The 25,711-nt window shown below is 29.9% G+C and overlaps 3 protein-coding genes across 3 annotated transcripts in view; 1 reads left to right on the top strand and 2 right to left on the bottom strand.

Moving 5' to 3' along the window:
• Positions 1-16,824: 16,824 nt before the first annotated feature.
• Positions 16,825-25,711, top strand: part of LOC111677810 — a 26,520-nt gene continuing 17,633 nt past the window's right edge. The window contains exon 1 of the mRNA XM_046954612.1: positions 16,825-16,836. The gene's annotated coding sequence lies outside the window, so the exon portion shown is untranslated. The remainder of the gene's footprint in view (positions 16,837-25,711) is intronic.
• Positions 17,892-20,305, bottom strand: LOC111677807 (2-succinylbenzoate--CoA ligase-like). The gene is made up of 4 exons (XM_023439002.2): positions 19,817-20,305; positions 19,550-19,748; positions 19,368-19,487; positions 17,892-19,017 (listed from the first exon to the last, which is right to left on the bottom strand). Exons 1-4 carry the CDS (start codon positions 20,175-20,177, stop codon positions 18,027-18,029), a joined length of 1,671 nt encoding a protein of 556 aa, XP_023294770.2. The 5' UTR covers positions 20,178-20,305; the 3' UTR covers positions 17,892-18,026.
• Positions 21,044-23,202, bottom strand: LOC111677805 (luciferin 4-monooxygenase-like). The gene is given in 5 exon segments (XM_023439000.2): positions 21,044-21,913; positions 21,916-22,089; positions 22,382-22,501; positions 22,565-22,763; positions 22,834-23,202. Coding segments are annotated over 5 exon segments (1,668 nt in total). The 5' UTR covers positions 23,195-23,202; the 3' UTR covers positions 21,044-21,099.

Raw genomic sequence — 25,711 nt, 5'->3', positions numbered from 1 at the left:
ACAATTTCGCAACCACTTAGTTTAATGACAAAAAGAAAACTAAACTAATAAAGAGAATATGTCAATAAAAGGGAATAACTTAAATGTCATAATGTTTTTTAAGGTTCAGTTAGTTTTTACGTACCGTGCTAGAATGCCGTTAGTTTGACCGTGTAATTGCTGTTGATTTTGCGTTGAAAAACACAAATTAGCTAATACGTCACGGGATGGTACGCAGAAACTAACTAAGCATTAACTATATTAGTTTTTTAAAATCCTTAACGTATGCTATGGATTTTGCGCGTTTAGTTCTGAACCATAAACGATGCTCAATGTTATTATAGTTGGAGGCAAAACTGGTATATTTTATTTATAACAACAAATAATGTAGCCTGACTTAAGGCTGATATAGAAATGGAAAGTGACTTTTATTATTTCATTCATCTTCTTCTTTTTTGTTAGTTCTTCTTTAATCTTTAAACGAATCGGTTGCAAATTTGTTAAAATTTATGACGACGCAAGTAAAAGTTTTGTTTTTTTTTTAATAATTTATTGAAAACAGTGTTAATTAAGTGCAAATGATAAAGAAATGTTTAATTAAGTGTCTTAGTTCTTTTGCCCTTAATAAATTAAAAAGTTTCGGATTGCTGCCATCACCCACTGCAACTTCAAATACAAACAAAGGTAAGTTTATTTTTGTAAAATTTACAACAAAACAAAATTTATATAAAACAAATTGCGTGTATATTACATAATTGTTAGGACATTAGCAAAATTGAACAATTTTTTTATAATCCTATGATTTGTCGTTCTCTTAATGTTTGTTATTTTTCTCCTTCGCAATATTTGTTGTTATAAGTACATAGCCTTGTTATTGTTTCAAATCTCTTGCATTGCATCAGGTGAACATCTACAGCTGTTGTTTATGGAAATCGTATGTGCGTTTGTTTTGTGCTTTTATGTTTTCACTCAAAAATCAATTTTTTAGCCAGAAAATGGACTTTTATGTTTTCACTCAAAAATCAAGTTTTGTTTGGAAATAAAAGTGATCACAGATTTCGATCCGTTTAGCAGTATCTCGTTTAGTTTAGCCAGAAAATAGACTTTTATGTTTCCCCTCAAAAACCAAGTTTTGTTAGGAAATAAGAGTGATCACAGATTTCCATCCGTTTGACCGTATCTCGTCTAGATTAGCCAGAAAATGGACTTTTATGTTTTCACTAAAAAATCAAGTTTTGTTAGGAAATAAGAGTGATCACAAATTTCCATCATTTTGGCCGTAGCTCGTCTAGTTTAGCCGGAAAATGGACTTTTACGTTTTCACTCAAAAATTAAGTTTTGTTAGAAAATAAGAGTGATCACAGATTTCCTTTCTTTTGGCCGTATCTAGTCTAGTTTAGCCAGAAAATGGACTTTTATGTTTTCACTCAAAAATCAAGTGATCACAGATTTCGATCCTTTTGGCCGTATCTCGTCTAGTTTAGCCAAAAAATGGACTTTTATGTTTTCACTCAAAAATCAAGTTTTGTTAGGAAATAAGAGTGATCACATATTTCGATCCATTTGGCCGTATCTCGTCTAGTTTAGCCTGAAAATGGACTTTTATGTTTTCACTCAAAAATCAAGTTTTGTTAGGAAATAAGAGTGATCACAGATTTCGATCCATTTGGCCGTATCTCGTCTAGTTTAGCCTGAAAATGGACTTTTATGTTTTCACTAAAAAATCAAGTTTTGTTAGGAAATAAGAGTGATCACAGATTTCGATCCATTTGGCCGTATCTCGTCTAGCATAGCCAGAAAATGGACTTTTATGTTTTCACTCAAAAATCGAGTTTTGTTTGGAAATAGTAGTGATCACAGATTTCGATCCGTTTAGCCGTATCTCGTCTAGTTTAGCCAGAAATAGACTTTTATGTTTCCCCTCAAAAAACAAGTTTTGTTAGGAAATAAGAGTGATCACAGATTTCGATCCGTTTGGCCGTATCTCGCCTAGTTTAGCCAAAAAATGGACTTTTATGTTTTCACTCAAAAGTCAAGTTTTGTTAGTCTAGTTTATCCAGAAAATGTACTTTTATGTTTTCACTCAAAAATCAAGTTTTGTTAGGAAATAAGAGTGATCACAGACTTCCTTTTTTTAGCCAGAAAATGGACTTTTATGTTTTCACTCAAAAATCAAGTTTTGTTAGAAAATAAGAGTGATCACAGATTTCGATCTGCTTGGCCGTATCTAACCTAGTTTAGCCAGTAAATAGACTTTTATGATTTCACTCAAAAATCAAGTTTTGTTAGGAAATAGGAGTGATCTCAGATTTCCTTTCTTTTGGCCGTATCTCATCTAGTTTAGCCAGAAAATGGACTTTTATGTTTTCACTCAAAAATCAAGTTTTGTTAGGAAATAAGAGTGATCACAGATTTCGATCCGTTTGGCCGTATCTCCTCTAGTTTAGCCAGAAAATGGACTTTTATGTTTTCACTCAAAAGTCAAGTTTTGTTGGGAAATAAAAGTGATCACAGATTTCGATCCGTTTGGCCGTATCTAATCTAGTTTATCCAGTAAATGGACTTTTATGATTTCACTCAAAAATCAAGTTTTGTTAGGAAATAAGAGTGATCTCAGATTTCCTTTCTTTTGGCCGTATCTCATCTAGTTTAGCCAGAAAATGGACTTTTATGTTTTCACTCAAAAATCAAGTTTTGTTAGGAAATAAGAGTGATCACAGATTTTGATCCGTTTAGCCGTATCTCGTCTAGTTTAGCCAGGAAATCGACTTTTATGCTTTCACTCAAAAGTCAAGTTTTGTTGGGAAATAAAAGTGATCACAGATTTCGATCCTTTTGGCCGTATCTCATCTAGTTTAGCCAGAAAATGGACTTTTATGTTTTCACTCAAAAATCTAGAAAATGGACTTTTATGTTTTCACTCAAAAATCAAGTTTTGTTAGGAAATAGAAGTGATTGCCGCTTTTCTTTCTTTTGGTCGTATCTCGTCTAGTTTAGCCAAAAAATGGACTTTATGTTTTCACTCAAAAATCAAGAAAATGGACTTTTACGTTTTCACTCAAAAATCAAGTTTTGTTTGGAAATAAGAGTGATCACAGATTTCCATCCTTTTGGCCGTATCTCGTCTAGTTTAGCCAGAAATTGGACTTTTATGTTTTCACTCAAAAATCTAGTTTTGTGAGGAAATAAAAGTGATCACAGATTTCGATCCGTTTGGCCAGATCTCGTCTAGTTTAGCCAGAAAATGGACTTTTATGTTTTCACTCAAAAATCAAGTTTTGTTAGGAAATAAGAGTGATCACAGATTTCGATCCGTTTGGCCGTATCTCGTTTAGTTTAGCCAGAAAATGGACTTTTATGTTTTCAATCAAAAATCTAGTTTTGTTAGGAAATAAGAGTGATCACAGATTTCCATTATTTTGATCCGTTTGGCCGTATCTCGTCTAGTTTAGCCAGAAAATGGACTTTTATGTTTTCACTCAAAAATCAAGAGTGATTACAGATTTGGATCCGTTTGGCCGTATCTCGTCTAGTTTAGCCAGAAAATGAACTTTTATGTTTTCAATCAAAAATCAAGTTTTGTTAGGAAATAAGAGTGATCACAGATTTCCATTATTTTGGCCGTAGCTCGTCTAGTTTAGCCGGAAAATGGACTTTTTTTTATCAAAAATCAAATTTTGTTAGAAAATAAGAGTGATCACAGATGTCCTTTCTTTTGGGCGTATCTCGTCTAGTTTAGCCAGAAAATGGACTTTTATGTTTTCACTCAAAAATCAAGTTTTGTTAGGAAAAAAAAGTGATCACAGATTTCGATCCAAAAGTCCAGAAAATGGACTTTTATATTTTCACTCAAAAATCAAGTTTTGTTAGGAAATAAGAGTGATCACAGATTTCATTTCTTTTGGCCGTATTTCGTCTAGTTTAGCCAGAAAATGGACTTTTATGTTTTCACTCAAAAATCAAGTTTTGTTAGGAAATAAGAGTGATCACAGATTTCATTTCTTTTGGCCGTATCTCGTCTAGTTTAGCCAGAAAATGGACTTTTAAGTTTTCACTCAAAAATCAAGTTTTATTAGGAAATAAGAGTGATCACAGATTTCATTTCTTTTGGCCGTATCTTCCTAATGAACTTTTATGTCTTCATTCAAAAATTAAGTTTTGATGGGAAATAAAAGTGACCGCAGATTTCGATCCGTTTGGCCGTATCTCGTCTACCGATTACCGATTTTCTTTCTTTTCACCGTATCTCGTCTAGTTTAGCCAGAAAATGGACTTTTATGTTTTCTCTCAAAAGTCAGGTTTTGTTAGGAAATAGAAGTGATCACAGATTTCCATCCGTTTGACCGTATCTCGTCTAGTTTAGGAAGAAAATGAACTTTTATATTTTCACTCAAATTTGTCGACAATTTCAATTCATCCGTTTGCTTACCAAATTAATTACCTTTAATAAAAGTTAAAATGTTCCCACAAATTTGGTGGCGTTCACATAATGGTTCTAACCATATAATTAATATGACAAACATCTTTTTTTTGTGTGCTTCCACTCTTGACATTTCTGGCTGTTAAGCACTTTGTGGTAGAAAAACAAAGAAGGAAAAAAACACCTACGGCCATTAAGAATGGAAAAAACAATGGTTGATGATAAAAATCATTATAAAAATGAATATTGCATAAATGATAATTTAATGTCATTTCATGAAGTAAAAATATACACCACCACAACATGCAAGTTTAACTAGATATCTAATACTCTTTTGACGAATGTTGTTTAGTTTTAGGGGAACAGCTTGTCACTCAGTGTGTCAGTGCTTTGGTGAACAAGGCCTTAGTGCAGCTATTAAAAACAAATACCTTTGAAAGGCAGACATTTTAAGTGAGGTTTAGCTAACAGGGTATAAGACTCAAGAATAAAATGGAACATATTTCTTTTAACCAAAAATTATGTTCTTTCCCTGATCACCCTTTTAACCAACTTAAACACCCACACATTTTGTCGTTAAAATAAGAAAAAAATAATAATTATTTAATTAAACATAAGACACGCTTGAAGAATTTAAGTATGAAGCAAATAATGGCAAAAGCCCAACATTTTGAATATTCCAGCAGACAAAATGAATAAAATATATAAAATGTAATTTATAATTCGTCAAAATAACAAAAATTTTATCATTTCAAGAAAATCTTATTTTTATTTAGTTTTTTACTAAAGATAAGCATGAAAATGTACTTTATTTTCTTATAATTATAGAGAAAAAAATAAAAGTTAAGATGGTAATAAAATAATAACAATTATACCAAATGTATTATACATTTGGTCTAATATTTGTAAAGCATGGAAGATAGATAGATAGATAGATAGATAGATAGATAGATAGATAGATAGATAGATAGATAGATAGATAGATAGATAGATAGATAGATAGATAGATAGATAGATAGATAGATAGATAGATAGATAGATAGATAGATAGATAGATAGATAGATAGATAGATAGATAGATAGATAGATAGATAGATAGATAGATAGATAGATAGATAGATAGATAGATAGATAGATAGATAGATAGATAGATAGATAGATAGATAGATAGATAGATAGATAGATAGATAGATAGATAGATAGATAGATAGATAGATAGATAGATAGATAGATAGATAGATAGATAGATAGATAGATAGATAGATAGATAGATAGATAGATAGATAGATAGATAGATAGATAGATAGATAGATAGATAGATAGATAGATAGATAGATAGATAGATAGATCATAACTTATGGCTTACAGAATACAGCACTAACACCCAACTCGCTGGATGTCAGTGTACAGTATTATATAGTCGAGAATGACCTACTATATATTTTATTTCAACTCTTCAATTGAATAAAAACAAGGAACTTGCTTATAACATATTTACACCCTTTTTCTAAAGCTATGTGAGTTTTCCAACTAAAACTAGATTGCATTTTAATTATCACTATAAATGAGTTTTTTTCATTTACTTTATGGCATTAATTTTATTTGAAAAATTTTAATTTCTTTTTAAGACACACTTTAATTCAAAACATTCCCTCTTAATTTAACATGGAATACAATTATTTGCTGCTTTAGATAATAACGAAAAAACAAAAAAAATTGAAAAGGAAGAAATTCTTTCAGCCATAAAAATTTCATATGAAAATCTCTTAATTTATAACCATGTTATGGTCAGTTTAATTTAGTAATTAACCCATGCTAAACACTAAGCCTGATGCCAAACATGAACTATGATTGACAGTCTTATACAACTATTGAAACAGTTTGTAAAGAGATTAAATAGAATTTTCTAAAGGGTAATGCAAAGTCATAAGGGCGTTGTAAATACTTAATAAGAACTCCCCTTTATTAGTAAACTTCCTCCCCTTTAAAGGGTTATTGGGCTTTATTGCCACAGTTAACAGTGTAAACAAATCATTAATTGCATTAAAGCAGCCATAACAACAATAAAACATATAAAAAGTGCAAAAGTGCTGGTTACTACCATTTTTATGGACTCAAAAAATAGCATGTTTATTCCATTCGTATGTTCAAAAATGTATGGGGTCTTATCTAACGGCATATCACGTGCTATTTTTAAACAACAAAAAAAACAAAAAGAAAACACATTTTAATTATAGCACTGATTGTATCAATTATGTTGGCTGATGGTCGACTGGTTGGTCTTCTGGTTGGTTGGATGGATGTTTGGCTGCTGCTTGTGTTAATCAGAACATAAATCAAATCACCATTAACTATGAAATTAAGTATAATTCGATTTTAAAGCTTTTCTTTTTTAAGTGTTTGTTGCAAGATAATTAAATTTTAATACAATTTGTGTTTTTAACTGTTGCAATTGCACATATTCAATGTTGCAATGTTATGCTGAATAGTTATCGGTATCTTAAAGAGATACTGGTAAATATTCAGTTTAAGTTTCTGTTATTAATTATATTAGAGAAATGTTATTAATTTATTGCTTTAAAGTGTTACCAGAGGTTTAATATCTTCTTAATTTAATTGAGACGAAAGGTGAATATTTGCTTAATTTCTTTTCTTAGAAAGCCAATAAGTTCAAGTTGGCAATACATCTAAGAATTAGATATGATTTTAATCCGATCTATATTACTAAAAATATAGAATAATCTCAAATCTTGCCTATGGACTGATATAGATGCTTCAATATGGACTTCTCTAAAGTTAGGAGTACAGATTGACAATAGACTATACTATATATAATCTTGATACTAGGCATGATTATATACTGATCTAAAGACTTAAAAGTAGTCTGAGTAGTCTTTCCTATATATTGATCTATATCATAGACTATAGACTGATCTGTAGTATAGAGTATAGACTGATCTATAGTAAAGACTGATCTATATTAAAGACAGATCTATATTATAGACTATAGACTGATCTATAGAATAGAATATCTGTAGTATAGAATATAGACTGATATATAGTATAGACTATAAACTGATCTATAGTATAGACTATAGACTGATCTATAGTATAGACTATAGACTGATCTCAATTATAGACTATAGACTAATCTATAGTATAGACTATAAACTAATCTATAGTATAGACTATAGATTGATCTGTAGTATAGACTGTAGACTGATCTATGGTATAGACTATAGACTGATCTATAGTATAGACTATAGACTGATCTATAGTATAGACTATAGACTGATCTATAGTATAGACTTTGGACTGATCTATAGTATAGACTATAGACTGATCTGTAGTATAGACTGATCTATAGTACAGACTATAGGCTGATCTATAGTCTTGACTATAGACTGATCTATAGTCTTGACTATAGACTGATCTATAGTCTTGACTATAGACTGATCTATAGTCTTGACTATAGACTGATCTATAGTCTTGACTATAGACTGATCTATAGTCTTGACTATAGACTGATCTATAGTCTTGACTATAGACTGATCTATAGTCTTGACTATAGACTGATCTATAGTCTTGACTATAGACTGATCTATAGTCTTGACTATAGACTGATCTATAGTCTTGACTATAGACTGATCTATAGTCTTGACTACAGACTGCTCTATAGTCTTGACTATAGGCAGATCTATAGTCTTGACTATAGACAGATCTATAGTCTTGACTATAGACAGATCTATAGTCTTGACTATAGACAGATCTATAGTCTTGACTATAGACAGATCTATAGTCTTGACTATAGACAAATCTATAGTCTTGACTATAGTCAGATCTATAGTCTTGTCTATAGAGTGGTCTATAGTCCTGACTATAGACAGATCTATAGTCTTGTCTATACAGTGGTCTATAGTCCTGACTATAGACTGGTCTATAGTATTGACTATAGACTGACTGATCTTTAGTCTTGACTAAAGATCAATCTATAATCTTGACTGGAGATTGATCTGATTGACTATAGACTGAAATATAGCCCTGAATTTTGAATGAAATATTGTCCTGACTATAGACCGATTTTTCTACAGTTTTGACTATAGATTTATTTACGGTCCTGACTATATAATAATTGTTCTCACTAAAGATTATTCTATAATGTTTACAATAAACAAATATTTAGTCTTCTCCTAGTTTTATATATAGTCTTGACTATAGACTTATAGCTAGTCCTGTCAAAAGATCATTTGTCAATCGACAGTTTTATGGTGATGAATTTAGACTGGTCTGCAATGAAGTTTCGTTCAATACTGCTGACCTTCTCATTAGATATGTTTCACATTCCATAAAAAAGGAAACCATAAAAATGTTGCTCCCTAAAAGCAAAAGACTTAAGAAACACACTTGTATTTAAGATTTTGTATAGCAACGTGTTGTGATTTTCCTTACTTTTTTCGAATTATCATATAATTGCTAATGCCTAGTTTTCTTAGCAGCTAAATAAAAGTAAAATTAGTTTCTCAATTAGATTTTTTCACATTTCTTTATGATTACAACAAAACAACAAAAATATCACATACCCTAAAAGCCACACAAAACAAAAGACTTAAGAAACAAACACACAAATTTTACAATCACGTGTTGGTTGAGATTTTCTTTAGTTTTTTTTTTTTTTTTGGCTGTAACACTAGTAAACAAATTTACAACTGGCAACAATATTTAACAAACACACATACATGTGCATATAAAGCCATAAATTGCACTGCTTTTTTTTTCTCCCACTTTATTAACACAAATTCACCAGAGTTTAAAGTTAAACCGTGTTGAAGTTAAAGATATTATTAAACCTTAGTTAAGAGACAGAGAGAGAGAGAGTGTGTGTGAGAGTGTTCATGAGATAGAGAGTAATAACCATAAAAATGTGAATCATCAGCTGTGCAATTAAAACTAGTTTTAAACGATGAGTTAAATAAAAGATTTACTAACTGAATCACAAACAAAACCCACTTACACTCACACAAAACTCTCCGACAGAGTCAGTTTCAACAAGTTGGCTTTTTTTACGTAAAGACTTTGAATTTAGTTGGCGTAAAACAGACAACAGCTATAGACGTGTTGTTGGCGGAATTGAACGAAACGCGTTTTACGGTCTAAACACTTCAAAAAATATAAAGAAAAAAATAAGCAGAGAAGCAATAAAAAATATAAAAATTATCTTCATCATTTAAAAAATGTACGTCAAAATTTGTGGGTAAAAAGAGTAAATAGAGGGGGGGAAATGTGTTTTATTTCAGTTTTTCAAGTGAAAATTTAACATTTGTATTAAATATTGCATAAAGAAATGTTTATTTTTTTTTTGGAAAAAAATTAATAAAATTTGAAGGTGTTAAACGCAGCAAAAAAATATATATAAAAATAAATAAATTACACACACAAAAGGAAATTAAAACAAAAAGAAAAAAATTGTAAAAAATAAAAAAAAAATTATATAAAAGAAAAATTTCCGGTATTAAAAATTTAACGCTTTATTACAATAGAAAAAAATAAATATTCATTTTAAGTTTAAAACAAAGTTTTCATAATTTTTTTAATTTATTTATAAATTTTCTCTTTTATAGTAAAATCATGTTTAGTTTAAAGTTTTGGCGTTTATTTTTAAATATTTCGTTAATTGGTTTAACATTTTTTAATGGATTAACTCATGCAAAAGGTAAGTTTGTGTTAATCTTAATATTTTCCTAAGAAAAATCCTCTCTTCACTTTTATTAAATTAATTTTTATTATGAAAAATATAATGTTTTTTATGAAATATGATGTCATAATTTAAACACAATCAACGAAATGTTGTACACAGCAAAAAAATTTTAGAAAAATAAAATTTATATACATATAGAGAGATGTATCGTGTAGATATTTATACTAACGTAACCTTGTTTCTAGCTTTGTATTTCTCTTTATTTAAAATTTATTTTTTTTCATACAATCCGATAAGTGTGGAGTTGAATAAAATACCGAACAAAAAAAAAAAAGAATAATGCTAAAAAACTGTTTATGAATTGGCAATAAACAATGGTGTTACGGTGATACCCTATAAACAGAAAAATATCTTAAAATTTCTATGCAAATATATAGATATAGTGATATATAATAAGAATTATAGATTGATGTAGATTCAAGACTAAATACTGATCAGCAGTTAACGCTACATACTGATCTAAAGATAACACAAAAGGCAATAGATTTATCGATAGTCATGACTATTTGCTGATCTACAGCCAAGTCTATAAGGTGATTAATAGTCAAGACTGCAAACTGATCTATAACCAAAACTATAGACTAAATGCTATGGAATGATCTGTATTCAAGACTATACACAGATCTAAAGTCAAGACTAAAAATTTATCTATAGTTAATACTGAACACTGATATATACTTTAGACTATAGACGGACCTATAGTCAAGACTATAGAGTGCTCTATCGTCAAGCTTATAAACTGATATATAGTCAAGACTATAGACTGATGTTTATTCCAGACTAAAGACTAACCTTTAATTACCTGTAATTAAAACTATACTAAAACCTTATCCATAGTTAAGACTATAGACTGATCTATAATCAAGACTACAAACTGATCTATAATCAATGCTTTAGACTGATATCAAGTCAAGACTATAGACTGATCTATAGTCAAGACTATCGACTGATCTATAGTCAAGACTATAGACTGATCTATAGTCAATACTATATATAGTCTATAGTCAAGACTATAGACTGATCTATAGTCAAGACTATAGACTGATCTATAGTCAAGACTATAGACTGATCTATAGTCAAGTCAAGACTATAGACTGATCTATAGTCAAGTCATGACTATAGACTGATCTATAGTCAAGACTATAGACTGATCTATAGTCAAGTCATGACTATAGACTGATCTATAGTCAAGACTATAGACTGATCTATAGTCAAGTCTATACAATAATGAATAGTAAAAACTATAAACTGATCTATAGTCAGGATAATAACCTGATCTATAGTCAGGACTTTAGACTTATTTATACCTAGGACTATACACTGATCTATACTCAGGACTATACACTGATCTATACTCAGGACTATAGACTGATCTATACTTAGGACTATAGACTGATGTATACTCAGTACTACAGACTGGTCTATACTATGGACTATAGACTGATCTGTACTCAGGCCTATAGACTGATCTATACTCAGGACCATAAACTGATCTATAGTCAATACTATAGACAGATCTACAGTCAAGACTATAGACAGATCTACAGTCAGGACTATAGACAGATTTATAGTCAAGATTATAGACTGAGCTATAGCCAAGATAAGATAGATTGACCCAAGTCACAATTCATATTTGATTAAAAAAATAAACATCTTTTATTATTTTTATTGATATATATGTGCTATATGCTACAAACTTCTTAACCAACTTAAAATTACACCCCTTTTCTCTAAAATACTATTCTATAAACTATTTAGAAGAAATAACACTAGATAACAACAACATAAGCAAAAACTATAAAAAAAAACTAAACTTAAAGCTAGACATGCATGAAGAGCATTTAACTGTTTATTAAGTATTATGCAAATCAAATCAAATGCTGTTAAAGTTTTTTTCTCTCTCTATATATAGCATTTTTTGTTTAATTCATGTTAAACTTCTATTGTTGTTTTATTATAATTAGTAAAAAAGCGTTGTTTTTTTGTTTGCAGTGTATATAAGTTCAGAGGGTTTTTTTGTTTTTACTATAAAACAAAAAAAGTTTAGTTTTCATTCATTTAAATTACGAATAAAATTCGTTATACAACTATTTGGCCGAAAGCTATTTCTTTTTCTATTTTCATTATATAGATATATTCAAGCAGAAACGAAATTATATAGATTTAGTTGGTTGGTTGTTTACAATAAACAAACTAAAAAATTACAGTTGAACTTCCGTTAGTCAAATGTAAATTTATTTAGAATATTTGAACGATTACACATGATTCGAATAATGAACCGTTGTTGTTATAAAGAACTAATACTTGCATGAACAAAAATTTAGTGCGTTTCGGGCCACAAAACAATTTAATTGGTTAGCAATGCAACAGTTTTGAAGTGATTATTGATATACAATAGTAAATTTCTCCTAGTCTTCTGTTCTCTTTTTTTAGATTTATGGTAAGTGACCATGAAATATTGTAAAATTTACTATTATATAATTAATTGTTATATACAATTTTAAGTTATATAAATAAAATTATTAACAAAAATCTAACTATGAGGGCTTGTTAGACCATAAAATAGTTTAAAGTAGTAATATTTTAAAATGTTGCCCTATAGTCTTTAGTTAAGACTATAAAATGATCTACAATTGAAATTATTGACAGATCTGTGCACGAAAATATAAACTGACGATAAAAAGACTATAGACTGATCTATAGTTAAGACTATAGACTGATCTATAGTCAAGGCTATAGACTTTTCTATAGTCAAGACTATAGACCGATCTATATTCAAGACTATAGACTGATCTATAGTCACGACTATAAACTGATCTATAGTCACGACTATAGACTTATCTCTAGTCAAGAATATAGACTGATCTGTTGTTAAAAATATAGAATGATCTATACTCAAGTCTATAGACTGATCTGTAGTCAAGACTATAGACTGATCTCCAGTTTAAACTATAGACTGATCTATAGTCAAGACTATAGACTGATCTATAGTCAAGACTATAGACTGATCTATAGTCAAGACTATAGTCAAAACCATAGACTGATCTATACTCAAGACTATAGACTGATCTATAGTCAAGACTATAGACTGATCTATAGTCAAGACTATAGACTGATCTATAGTCAAGACTATAGACTGATCTATAGTCAAGACTATAGACTGATCTATAGTCAAGACAATAGACCGATCTATAGTCAAGACTATAGATTGATCTGTAGTCAAGACTATAGACCGATCTATAGTCAAGACTATAGACTGATCTATAGTCAAGACTATAGACTGATCTATAGTCAAGACTAAAGACTGATCTATATTCAAGACTAAAGACTGATCTATAGTCAAGACTATAGACTGATCTATAGTCAAGACTATAGACTGATCTATAGTCAAGACTATAGACTTATCTCTAGTCAAGAATATAGACTGATCTGTAGTTAAAAATATAGACTGATCTATAGTCAAGTCTATAGAGCGATCTGTAGTCAAGACTATAAACTGATCTCCAGTTTAAACTATAGACTGATCTATAATCAAGTTTATACACTTATCTATAGTCAAGACTATAGACTGATCTATAGTCAAGACTATAGACTGATCTATAGTCAAGACTATAGACTGATCTATAGTCAAGACTATAGACTGATCTATAGTCAAGACTATAGACTGATCTATAGTGAAGACTATTAATTGATCTATAGTCAAGACTACAGACTGATCTATAGTCAAGACTATAGACTGATCTATAGTCAAGACTATAGACTGATCTATAGTCAAGACTATAGACTGATCTATAGTCAAGACTATAGACTGATCTATAGTCAAGACTATAGACTGATCTATAGTCAAGACTATAGACTGATCTATAGTCAAGACTATAGACTGATCTATAGTCAAAGCTATCAACTGCTTTAAAGTTAAAACTATGTAGCATTTAATAGTTAATACTGTTCGTATTTATAGTTTTTATATACATTAATATAACTTTAACCCGCGAGCATTCTTAACAGGTTTCATTCCCTTGTTCTTACTTAAGAATTTGTTAATTTATAAAAAATATTCATAAATTGTTGTATGTTTGCCTGTTCATTATGATAAATTAAATATTTGAATAATGATTAAATACAACGTTTTAACCTTGTGGTTATTTGTAAATAATTAGAAAAATATATATATTTATATTATAACTTATAATCAGCATGTTAAGTCAAAACTGACCGTGCAAAATGGTAAAAGTAATTAAAGAAAATTTTAGAATATACTTTGTAGAAGAACATTTGAAAAATGGAAACAGGCTTTAACTTGGGACACCAAACTCTGAAATTTTTACAATTCTTTGTTTGAACTCTTCTTGTCGAAATGATAAATAAATATGTAAACAACATAAATATATTAAATGTCCATAAAATAGAGTTTTTTTCTGTAGACATTAGACTTAAATCAACAATTCATATCAAGTTGATTTATTTTTTTTATGTTTTGTTGATATTTAAAAGACGATCAAACAATTTGACTGCAATAAATAATAAAACAAAAAAAGAAATGTTGAAAAAACAAAACCTTAAGGGTCTGAACTTTAACGTCAAAACTTTAAAAGTTAGTTATATAGAAATGGAGAAACATACCAGCCACAAGACCACAAAAGAACTTAAAGAAAAATTGTTTTAAATTGCCGCCAGACCGTGTCCGTCTAGCTGTCTGTTAGTATGTCTGGCCCAACAACAAAAGCGTTTTGTCTTCTCTTACTTCTTTTAACTTAACTGTCTGTTGTTGCTTGGCCAATGTAAAGATTGGCAAAGAGTAAAAAAAGGTTTATACCTTAACCATTGCATAGAATATAATGTGATGTTTTGTCTATCAGCCAGACAGACAGACCAATTGATGCAAAATATCCATTGGCCTAATCATACCACACACAAGATAAATAATCATTTGGCAACTGTATGTATGTATGCATTTGTATTGGGTATTTATACATACATATGTATGTATGTGTGTATGTTTGCATATGTTTGCATTTATTTAGTGTTATTTTCGAGATGTGCTTGTTGATCCGCCAGCTCCTTTTATTTAGTTTAGTTTTCTTTCTTAAAGCCTTGTTTTTGATGTGTCTCGAGGAATAAACATGATGCCTTTAAGGTTTTGGCCAGATTGTGGCAAGCATTTTTTACTTAAATGTGGGTAAGGCAAAATTTTGTTGCAAAAGGTTTTCTGCATACATACACATACATAAATATTAAAAGGATAGCTTTGCATATTTAATACTAATGTGATCAAATTCAAAATCCTTATATTTTATTAGAAAATATAAAATTCCATACAACAAGTCATATGATCACCTAACATCGAAGCATTTAAAACATGTAAAACAAAAGACTTAAGCAGCAAACACCATAATTTCTGCAAAATAAAAAATTCTTCTTACAAAAACTATTTCCATAAAAAAATATTTATTTTCCTAATTAATTACCAGCCATTTAGCCTTGATTTAATTAAAACAAATCTTACTTAATATTTACGTTTTATACCATTATGATTCATTTTACATTTTTTGTTCAGTTTACAACTATATATTTTTTTTTATATCGTTTTAACCTTATATAGTTATCGATCAATAACATAAATATAGCAAATCTTAAGCAACAACTACAAAAAACCCACAAACTCATTTATAATGTCTTACAACCCACATATTTTATTTCCTTTTAATTTACACTCTTCCATTTACACTTCATAGCAATTCTTTGTTTTTTTTATATTTCTATTTATTTTTTTTAACAAGCAAAAAAAAAAACGCTTATTAAATTATTTTATATTTTTACTTAAGTTATTTATAATAAGAGTGAAATAAAACAAACAAACAAACAAATAAATAAATGAACAACAAAAACACAACGAAATACCATTCAGTTATCTTGGCTTATTAGGCAACAATCATTCTTAAATATCAACGCCAACTGACACACTACATCATCATGAGATCATGGTTTGAAGAAAAAGAAGAAAAAAAATCTCAAGTTGGAAATAAACTGTAATACTTGTATTAATAAAGTGAGCGTGTAGAAAAAAGTTAAAAGATCTTTTGTTTTTAACAGACTAGAGAAATGACAAGAAAATGAAATTAAATGATATGATGTTGAAGTAAAATGGAAAATGTATTTTGTTGAATTTATGATGACCAAGAAAGTGAACTACAAATTGAAAGAACTGAACTAGAACAGAACTAAACTAGAACTGAACTAAAACTGAACTAGAAATGAACTAGAACAGAACTAAACTAGAACTGAACTAAAACTGAACTAGAAATGAACTAGAATCAAACTAGAACTAACTAGAACTAACCTGAACTAGAACTGAACTAGAACTGAACTAAACCTGAACTAAAACTGAACTAGAACTGAACTAGAACTCAACTAGTACTGAACTAGAACTAGAACTGAACTAGAACTGAACTAGAACTGAACTAGAAGTGAACTAGAAGTGAACTAGAAGTGAACTAGAACTGAACTAGTACTGAACTAGAACTGAACTAGAACTGAACTAGTACTGAACTAGAACTGAACTAGAACTGAACTAGAACTGAACTAGAACTGAACTAGAACTGAACTAGAACTGAACTAGAACTGAACTAGAACTGAACTAGAACTGAACTAGATCTGAATTAGTTAGTTAGTTAATTAGTTAGTGAGTTAGTTAGTTAATTAGTTAATTAATTAGTGAGTTAGTTAGTTAGTTAGTTAGTTAGTTAGTTAGTTAGTTAGTTAGTTAGTTAGTTAGTTAGTTAGTTAGTTAGTTAGTTAGTTAGTTAGTTAGTTAGTTAGTTAGTTAGTTAGGAAGTTAGTTTGAGATTTACTTACGTTTCAAATATTATCAATATAATATTAATCTTCAGATATTAAAATGCAATTGCGCACAACCAACATCTTGCAAACGTAGCGTACCATTCCGATATTAAAACAAACAAAGTTAAACAAGCCAAGAAACACCATTTAATGTTGTCGTTTAACCAGACTTACCACAAAACAAGTTCAAAATATAAATACTTTAAATCAACAATAATTGCAAAAAAAAAAAAAACTAAAAAAACAATCTCATAGAAAAGATATAGCATACTTAAGCTAAAAGCTCTCTCCTTCTCTCATAGTCACACACAAATACTTATTCAATACATTAACATTTTCGGTCAATAAAACGACAATGACACAACGTTAATGAAGGCACAACTCAACGAAAAAAACTGAATTTTGAAGAGACAGATAAAAAAAGTCTTACCAAGCAAGCGACAAAATAAAGATATGAACCAATGATTATGTTTTTTACTCGTGATAATGACAACCAAAAATTATTTTTAATTATATGAAATTAATGTTTATAATAAAATATGTCGAATAATGATGTTTTTTTTTTTTTGTTTTAGTAAACAACTAAATACAGAGATAAATACATAATACTTAGTTTATTTTATGGCTAATACGCCGTATTTATTTAAAAATCATTAAATTTATTTGGGTTAAAAGCTGTATAAACTTACTGGAAATCAAATTTACCATAAATTATTTTTTTGACGCAATTCAAATTAGTGCGAAATTTAAAATTCAGTTTAAGTATGATCAATAATAAAATATATACAGTGGTTTTTTCTGAAAACAAACTGTTAAAAGAGTTTGATTTCAAAAACCTAAAGGTTTGCACTTTAATTTCAAAGCCAAAAATTTTTTTTTTTTCGAAAATAAATAAAAACTTGTGTTAAAATTTATTTATTTAAACAATTCTAATTTTGTACATATTTATCTACAAATATATTGGCACTTTCTAAAAAAAAGAGCAAAAAAACAAACCAAAAAATTCTATATATATATAACATAAACACAATTCTAATCAAATTCAACATTCATATCTTTGATAACAATATCACGTATATGACTTCTCTTAATTTTATCAGAGCCCGTCTTCGGTAGAGTTTCAAAGAAATAAACACCACCATGCAAATGATAGAATTCCTGCAGTTCCTCACTCACCACTTTTTTAATCAAATCTTCAGTTAACTTTTCACCCTCAGGAGTTTTGGCACGTACCACGGCACAAGCAGAGACATTGGCATACATAACATTGGGAATACCAAAGACACAGACCTCTTGTACACCGGGAATTCTCAAGATAACATTTTCGATTTTCTCAGGATAAATATGTAAATTAAAGGACTTATAGACATCTTGATCGCGGGCACAAATATGCAAAAAGCCCTGTTCATCGAAATAGCCCACATCACCCGTTGCAAACCATTGATCTTTGAAAACTTTTTCATAGGCTAACTGGTTATTCATATAACCCGACCAATTGTATTTGAATTTTATATATATTTCACCGTGCTCATTAATGCCCAATGCCTTGCCATCTTTATCTAGAATTCGTACAACCTTATTGGGCAATAGTTTACCATCAGAACCCTTTAAACCACGACCCAATAAAACATAGTTATTTGTAAGCAAAGCAGATAATTCAGTCATACCATAGGCCACAACAAATCCAGGTTTTTTTGTGTTATCATCTACAAGAGCATTAATAGTTTCATAAGTAACTTGAGGTACTTTTGAACCACCACAGATTATTGTATCTACAGATTTCATATACTCTTTCCATTCTGGTTTATTTAAAAGTGCGATTTCAGTCATATTCACGGTACTGTTAATCATATGAGTCACCTGATGACGCTTCACCACATCCATGAAGTAATCGGGTGTAAAGGGTTTGGTAGTGACGATACGCAAACAACCACGTAAAAGGCTTTCCTTTAAAGTCCAAAAGCCAGAAACCCAATAGATTGAGCTGAAGGAGAAGGCAACCGAGTCGGTACGGAGGGTGTGGCTAAAATAATATAATGTTGGGTTTTAAGAACTATTTCATATGTTACAGAATGAGAACTAGAACTTAACTAGAACTGAACTAAAACTGAACTAAAACTGAACTAGAACTGAACTAAAACTGAACTAGAACTGAACTGGAACTGAACTAGAACTGAACTAGAACTGAACTAGAACTGAACTAGAACTGAACTAGAACTGAACTAGAACTGAACTAGAACTGAACTAGAACTGAACTAGAACTGAACTAGAACTGAACTAGAACTGAACTAGAACTGAACTAGCACTAAACTAGAACTGAACTAAAACTGGACTTTGACCTATGGCCCACCATAAAACTCTCATAACACTTACTATACTCTTTGATTCAAGGCCGCCTTATGAGACATGTGTACACCTTTGGGAGGTCCTGTGGTGCCCGAGGAACAAGATATTGCCGCACTATAATCACCATCTATATTCGTACAGGGAGGTCTATAACAATTGTGTTAAAACTATAAGCAACAATATTTCACAAAAAATTCCTTTAAACTTACACAAATTCTTCCAATTCCTCATCACTATAATTGCCCAATAATTCTTTGACATTTGGTAGATTTGCAACTTCACCGTTCACAACATAAATGCGAGCATTTAAGTTTAAATTTTCATTAACATTTACAGCTGCCTGATAATTGGCCACATCGCAGAAAATAAATTTAGGACGTGTTACCTTATAAATAACTTCCAATTCAGCTAAAAGAAGAGTTATGAAACGTTTGCATTGCTTATATAACACCGTTCCAAAAATAAAAAATAAATACCTTGATCAAATAAATCAAAAACCGCATTTATAGCGCCACCACTCAACCAAACGGCCAATATAATCGATGACAAGTAATGAGAATTTGTGGCATATAAACCCATAACATCTCTCGGCTGAACACCCAATTTAACAAATGTTTTACAAATGCTCAAGGCATTCTTAAGCAACTGTTCTCCCGTTAACTCTTCTCCAGTATTGTCGACATATTGTAATACTTTTTTGCGATTTTGTTGCAATACTGTTATAATAGCATCACCCAAAGTCATATCAGATCCATAAAAGTCCTTTTGTTTGGGACCATACCAGGTCTTAGTGTTTTCATCGTAATACGTTTCGCAGACAACAGCGGAAAGAGACATTTTTACAGTTTCAGTGCTTCAGTACAACTGAAATGGCAAATTTTGGGTTTTTGCGTAGACTGATGTTATCAAATAGAAAATTTTGAAAAGAATAAATGAATTCTATTTACCGATTAAAATCATATATTTGTTGTTAGATTAAAAGAAATGTTTAAATAAAAAAATGTTGCTAATCATGAGAAAACAATACACTCAAACGAAAATGTTAGTAAAAATATATATAAGTTGTTTTCTTATTTATCGATGATTTTCGATAACTTTGTTTTTTTGTAGAAAAATTAAGTTAAAATTACATTTTACCAAAAAATATCGATATTTGTTTTTTTTTTTTTGAAGAAAAATGTTGTACAAATTTTCTTGTTTTAGAAAATTCATGAGGAAGATAATTTATAACAACTCACAGACAAATCTTAAACATTTATGACAATTGCAAGAGAGGTTTTACAAAAGACTCTTCCAGGTGTCACTAGAAAGTGTCATCTTAAAGTGACTACTTTTGTGTCATTTAGAGGTGTCCCTTATCTTAAACATTTATGACAATTGCAAGAGAGGTTTTACAAAAGACTCTTCAAGGTGTCACTAGAAAGTGTCTTCTTAAAGTGACTACTTTTGTGTCATTCAGAGGTGTCCATATTATATATTCCAGAAGATAAAATAACATTTCTACTATTTACTTCCAAATATCAAATCAATAAAAGAAAAAACATATTTTTCATATTTTTTTTATTAGAAAAGAGACTTAAAAGCAACTAAACAAATAGAAAATAAAATTTAACAATTTCTTGTTTTTATAAAAAATTTAATATAAATTATTTTATTTAAACAATCCTAAACTTGTACAATGTACACATTTAACTACTAAAAAAATACATAACACTTTTTAAAATAAAAGTACCATAATCAAGAAAAAAATAATACAATTTTAAACAAAATCAATATTCATATTTTTAATAACAAGATCACGTATATGACTTCTCTTAATTTTATCGGAGCCCGTTTTTGGTAGAGTATCAAAGAAATAAACACCACCACACAAATGATAATATTTTTGCAGTTCCTCACTCACCACCTTCTTAATCAAATCTTCAGTTAACAATTCACCCTCAGGAGTTTTAGCACGTACCACGGCACAGGCAGAGACATTGGTATATACCAGATGGGGAACACCAAAGACACAGACCTCTTTTACACCGGGAATTCTTAAGATAACATTTTCAATCTTCTCAGGATAAATGTGTATATTAAAGGACTTATAGACATCCTGATCGCGTGCACAAATATGTAAAAAGCCCTGTTCATCGAAATAGCCCACATCACCCGTTGCAAACCATTGATCCTTGAAAACCTTTTCATAGGCTAACTGGTTATTCATATAACCCGACCAATTGTAACGGAATTTTATATGTATTTCACCATGCTCATTAATGCCTAATGCCTTGCCATCTTTATCTAGAATTTGTACTATCTTATTGGGTAATAGTTTGCCATCGGAACCATTAAGACCACGACCCAATGAAACATAGTTATTTGTGAGCAAAGCAGATAATTCGGTCATACCATAGACCACCACAAATCCAGGTTTTTTTGTGTTATCATATAAAAGAGTTATTATAGTTTCATAGGTAACTTTAGGTACTTTTGCTCCACCACAGATCAGGGTATCTATGGACTTCATGCAATCCTTCCATTCTGGTTTATTTAAAAGTGCGACTTCAGTCATATGCACGGAACTGCTAATCATATGGGTAATCTGTGACGCTTTACCAAATCCATGCAGTATTCGGGTGTAAAGGGTTTGGTCGTTACGATACGCAAGCAACCACGTAAAAGTGACTCCTTCAAAGTCCATAAACCAGAAACCCAATAGAGTGAGCTGAAGGAGAAGGCAACCGAGTCGTTACAGAGGGTGTGGCTAAAATAATAAAAAAAAACCATTTAAGAAGTGATAGAATTTCAATTTTTAACTAGAATTGAACTAGAACTGAACTACTTAGAACTGAACTAGAACTGAACTAGAACTGAACTAGAACTGAACTAGAACTGAACTAGAACTGAACTAGAACTAGAACTGAACTAGAACTGAACTAGAACTGAACTAGAACTGAACTAGAACTGAACTAAAACTGAACTAGAACTGAAATAGAACTGAACTAGAACTGAACTAGAACTGAACTAGAACTGAATAAAGTTCCCATGTTACGTACTGTATTTTTTGATTCAATATCGCCTTATGGGACATGCAGACACCTTTAGGAGGACCTGTAGTACCAGAGGAACAAGTAATTGCCGCATTATAATCACCATCGATATTCGAGCAGGGTGGTCTAAAAAAATTGTATACTAACTGTAAATTATATTTTCCAAAAAAGAATCTGCTTTATACTAACACAAATTCTTCCAATTCTTCATGACTGTAATGGCCCAATAAATCGTTAACATTGGGCAGATTTGCCACTTCACCATTAACAACATAAATGCGAGCATTTAAGTTTAAATGTTCATTAACATTAACGGCTGCCTGATAATTGGCCACATCACAGAAAATAAATTTAGGACGTGTTACTTTATAAATAACTTCCAATTCGGCTGAAAATATAACAAAATATTGTGAAATGTTTGTTGCATTTGTTATATAATTCAGCTAAAAAAACATTACCTTGATCAAATAAATCATAAACGGCATTTATAGCTGCACCGCTTAACCAAACTGCCAAAACAATCGATGACAAATAATGAGAATTTGAGGCATATAAACCCATAACATCTCTCGGCTGAGCACCCAATTTTACAAATGTTTTACAAATGCTTAAAGCATTTCTCAGCAACTCCTCTCCCGTCAGCTTTTCCCCAGTGTTGTCTACATATTGTAATACCTTTTTGCGGTTTTGATGTAATACAGAAATAATCGCATCACCCAAAGTCATATCAGTTCCGTAAAAGTCCTTTTGTTTGGGACCATACCAGGTTTTTGTATTTTCATCGTAATAGGTTTCACAAACAACCGCGGAAAGAGACATTTTAACGCTTTCAGTCTTAAAGTACAACTAAATATTTTTTATTTTTATTAAAAATAATAAAAACTATTTTTTTTACAAATCTATTTGCCGATTAAAATTGTTTGTTGTTATTAGATTAACAAATGTGTTCAAACAACACGGTGGCGAATTTCTTATAAGATAACATTACACTCAATCGAAATTGTTAGTGAAAATAAACAATAGCTATCTTATTATTTAAAAAAAAAAAAAACTATTTATCAATTTTGTTCGAGTTCTGATCTGGTTTAGTTCTATTTTGGTTCCCGTTCAGTTCTAGTTCAGTTCTAGTTCAGTTCTAGTTCAGTTCTAGTTCAGTTCTAGTTCAGTTCTAGTTCAGTTCTAGTTCAGTTCTAGTTCAGTTCTAGTTCAGTTCTAGTTCAGTTCTAGTTCAGTTCTAGTTTAGTTCAGTTCTAGTTCAGTTCTAGTTCAGTTCTAGTTCAGTTCTAGTTCAGTTCTAGTTCAGTTCTAGTTCAGTTCTAGTTCAGTTCTAGTTCAGTTCTAGTTCAGTTCTAGTTCAGTTCTAGTTCAGTTCTAGTTCAGTTCTAGTTCAGTTCTAGTTCAGTTCTAGTTCAGTTCTAGTTCAGTTCTAGTTCAGTTCTAATAAGAGAAAATTAGTATCAAAATTTTTGCTTGAGTGTAATAGTTCATGTATAGTTTTGTTTATACACTTCATAATTCTTATCAATGTTAATGGAAACTTCCAAATTATATTTTGTATTTAATCTGATAACTAAACAAACGTGTTGTTCTATTTCACTATTAAAGATTATTTATTTAAAAAAATGTAATTGTTTTTCATTAAACAATTCTTTTTTGAACTCATGAAAATAAGCAAATGTTGAGGTAGGTACTTTATATTTTGAGTGTTGTTCGAAAAGATAAGCAAAAAATATTTTACTATCAGTAAAATAATAAATTTAATGTTTTGGCAAGTTTTTTTTTATATAAGTTCTTCTAAAATTAGTTTTATGAACTAAATAAATTTAAATATAAAAAGTCAGGTGGGCGGGTTCAATGTATACTGAAATTTGTAGATAAGTATTTGTTTTTAATGCACTTTTTTGTTTAACAATCTAAATTTGATTTCAAGAACTTTGTTTTTAAGTGTTCATACATTTTAAATTAAAACTAAAAAAATATTTAGTGATAATATTAATGCAATCCATATGACACTAAATATTTATGTTCGAGATAACAAATGAAACGAGTTTTCGACGTATGTGTTTTAATAGGTTTAATTATAGTCTTATTAGCAATTAAAATTTTAATTGAAAATATATTCTTAAACGAATACGATTGTTATTGGCTTTTCTTTCAGTTTAATAATTCATAATATTCTATCTTTAAACATCAATGTTCTAAAACAGCTATAGGCAGAGAGTGAACGAGTACGCTGATTGAGATATTGAGAGAGGTGCCTGTAACTTATTTCTCTCTCTGTGATTTAAGTAAATTAAAAACAGGAAATTTAACTAACAAATCTAGTTTATCTCTCCACCTTCAAACGATCCACACAACATTTCACTCGCAATTAATATCTCAACATTTAATTTCCCTAACTTAATTTTAAGAAATATAATACCTTTTTCGAAAAAGACAAAAAAATGACTACTACTTCATATTACATTAGTAACACACTAATCTAAAATGTATCATAACAGATCTCGCAATAAATACGTTTGTTGAAGCAACAAGCCGTGAATCATTTTCTTTTTATGTTAATTATGTGATATTTGTTTATGTTGTTATAAGCGAAAAAAAATAAACACAAATGTTGCATATAGACAAATAAACTTGCTACATAATTACAGTGATATTAATGACAACAACATTAACAGCAACTTAATATATCAAACTATTCATTACAAACTTCAAAGACGCAACGCTACTAAATGTCGTTCTAGACAAAGAACACACAATACTTCATATGAAAAATGAAAACTCTTCCGCATTTGTTTTACTAGAAAAAACCAACAATAATAGCTAAAACAAGAAGTTAGTAGTAAAAAAAAGGAATAAAAAAACCATGACAAATAAACTGCAGTTGGAAACGATCTGAAAGTGATTTAATTTGTAAATAAATTAGTTTAAGAATAACACTTTTTTAAGATCATGCAAGATTGTAAATTGTGTTTTTTAATAGACTGTTTTAAGAATATTCTATAATCTGGTCTATAGTCAAGTCCAAAGTCTACTCTATAGTCTTAGGTTAGTGTTTAGACTAGTCCTAGTCCAAAGTCTATCTACAGCCTAGTTTTTAGTATTTAATCTAGCCAATAGTCTAGTGTATGGTCTAGTCTACAGTTTAGTCTATAGTCTAGCCTACAGTCTAGTCTATGGTCTAGGCTAATAATATAATATAGTAGTATAATATAGTAGAGTCTTTGTTCTATGGTCTAGTCTATAGTCTAGTCTATAGTCTAGACTATAGTCTAGTCTATAGTCTAGTCTATAGTCTAGTCTATAGTCTAGTCTATAGTCTAGTCTATAGTCTAG

The sequence above is a fragment of the Lucilia cuprina genome, chromosome 6 (assembly GCF_022045245.1).
Source record: "Lucilia cuprina isolate Lc7/37 chromosome 6, ASM2204524v1, whole genome shotgun sequence".
Taxonomy (NCBI): Eukaryota; Metazoa; Arthropoda; class Insecta; order Diptera; family Calliphoridae; genus Lucilia; species Lucilia cuprina.
This window is presented reverse-complemented; position numbering and strand designations above follow the sequence as displayed.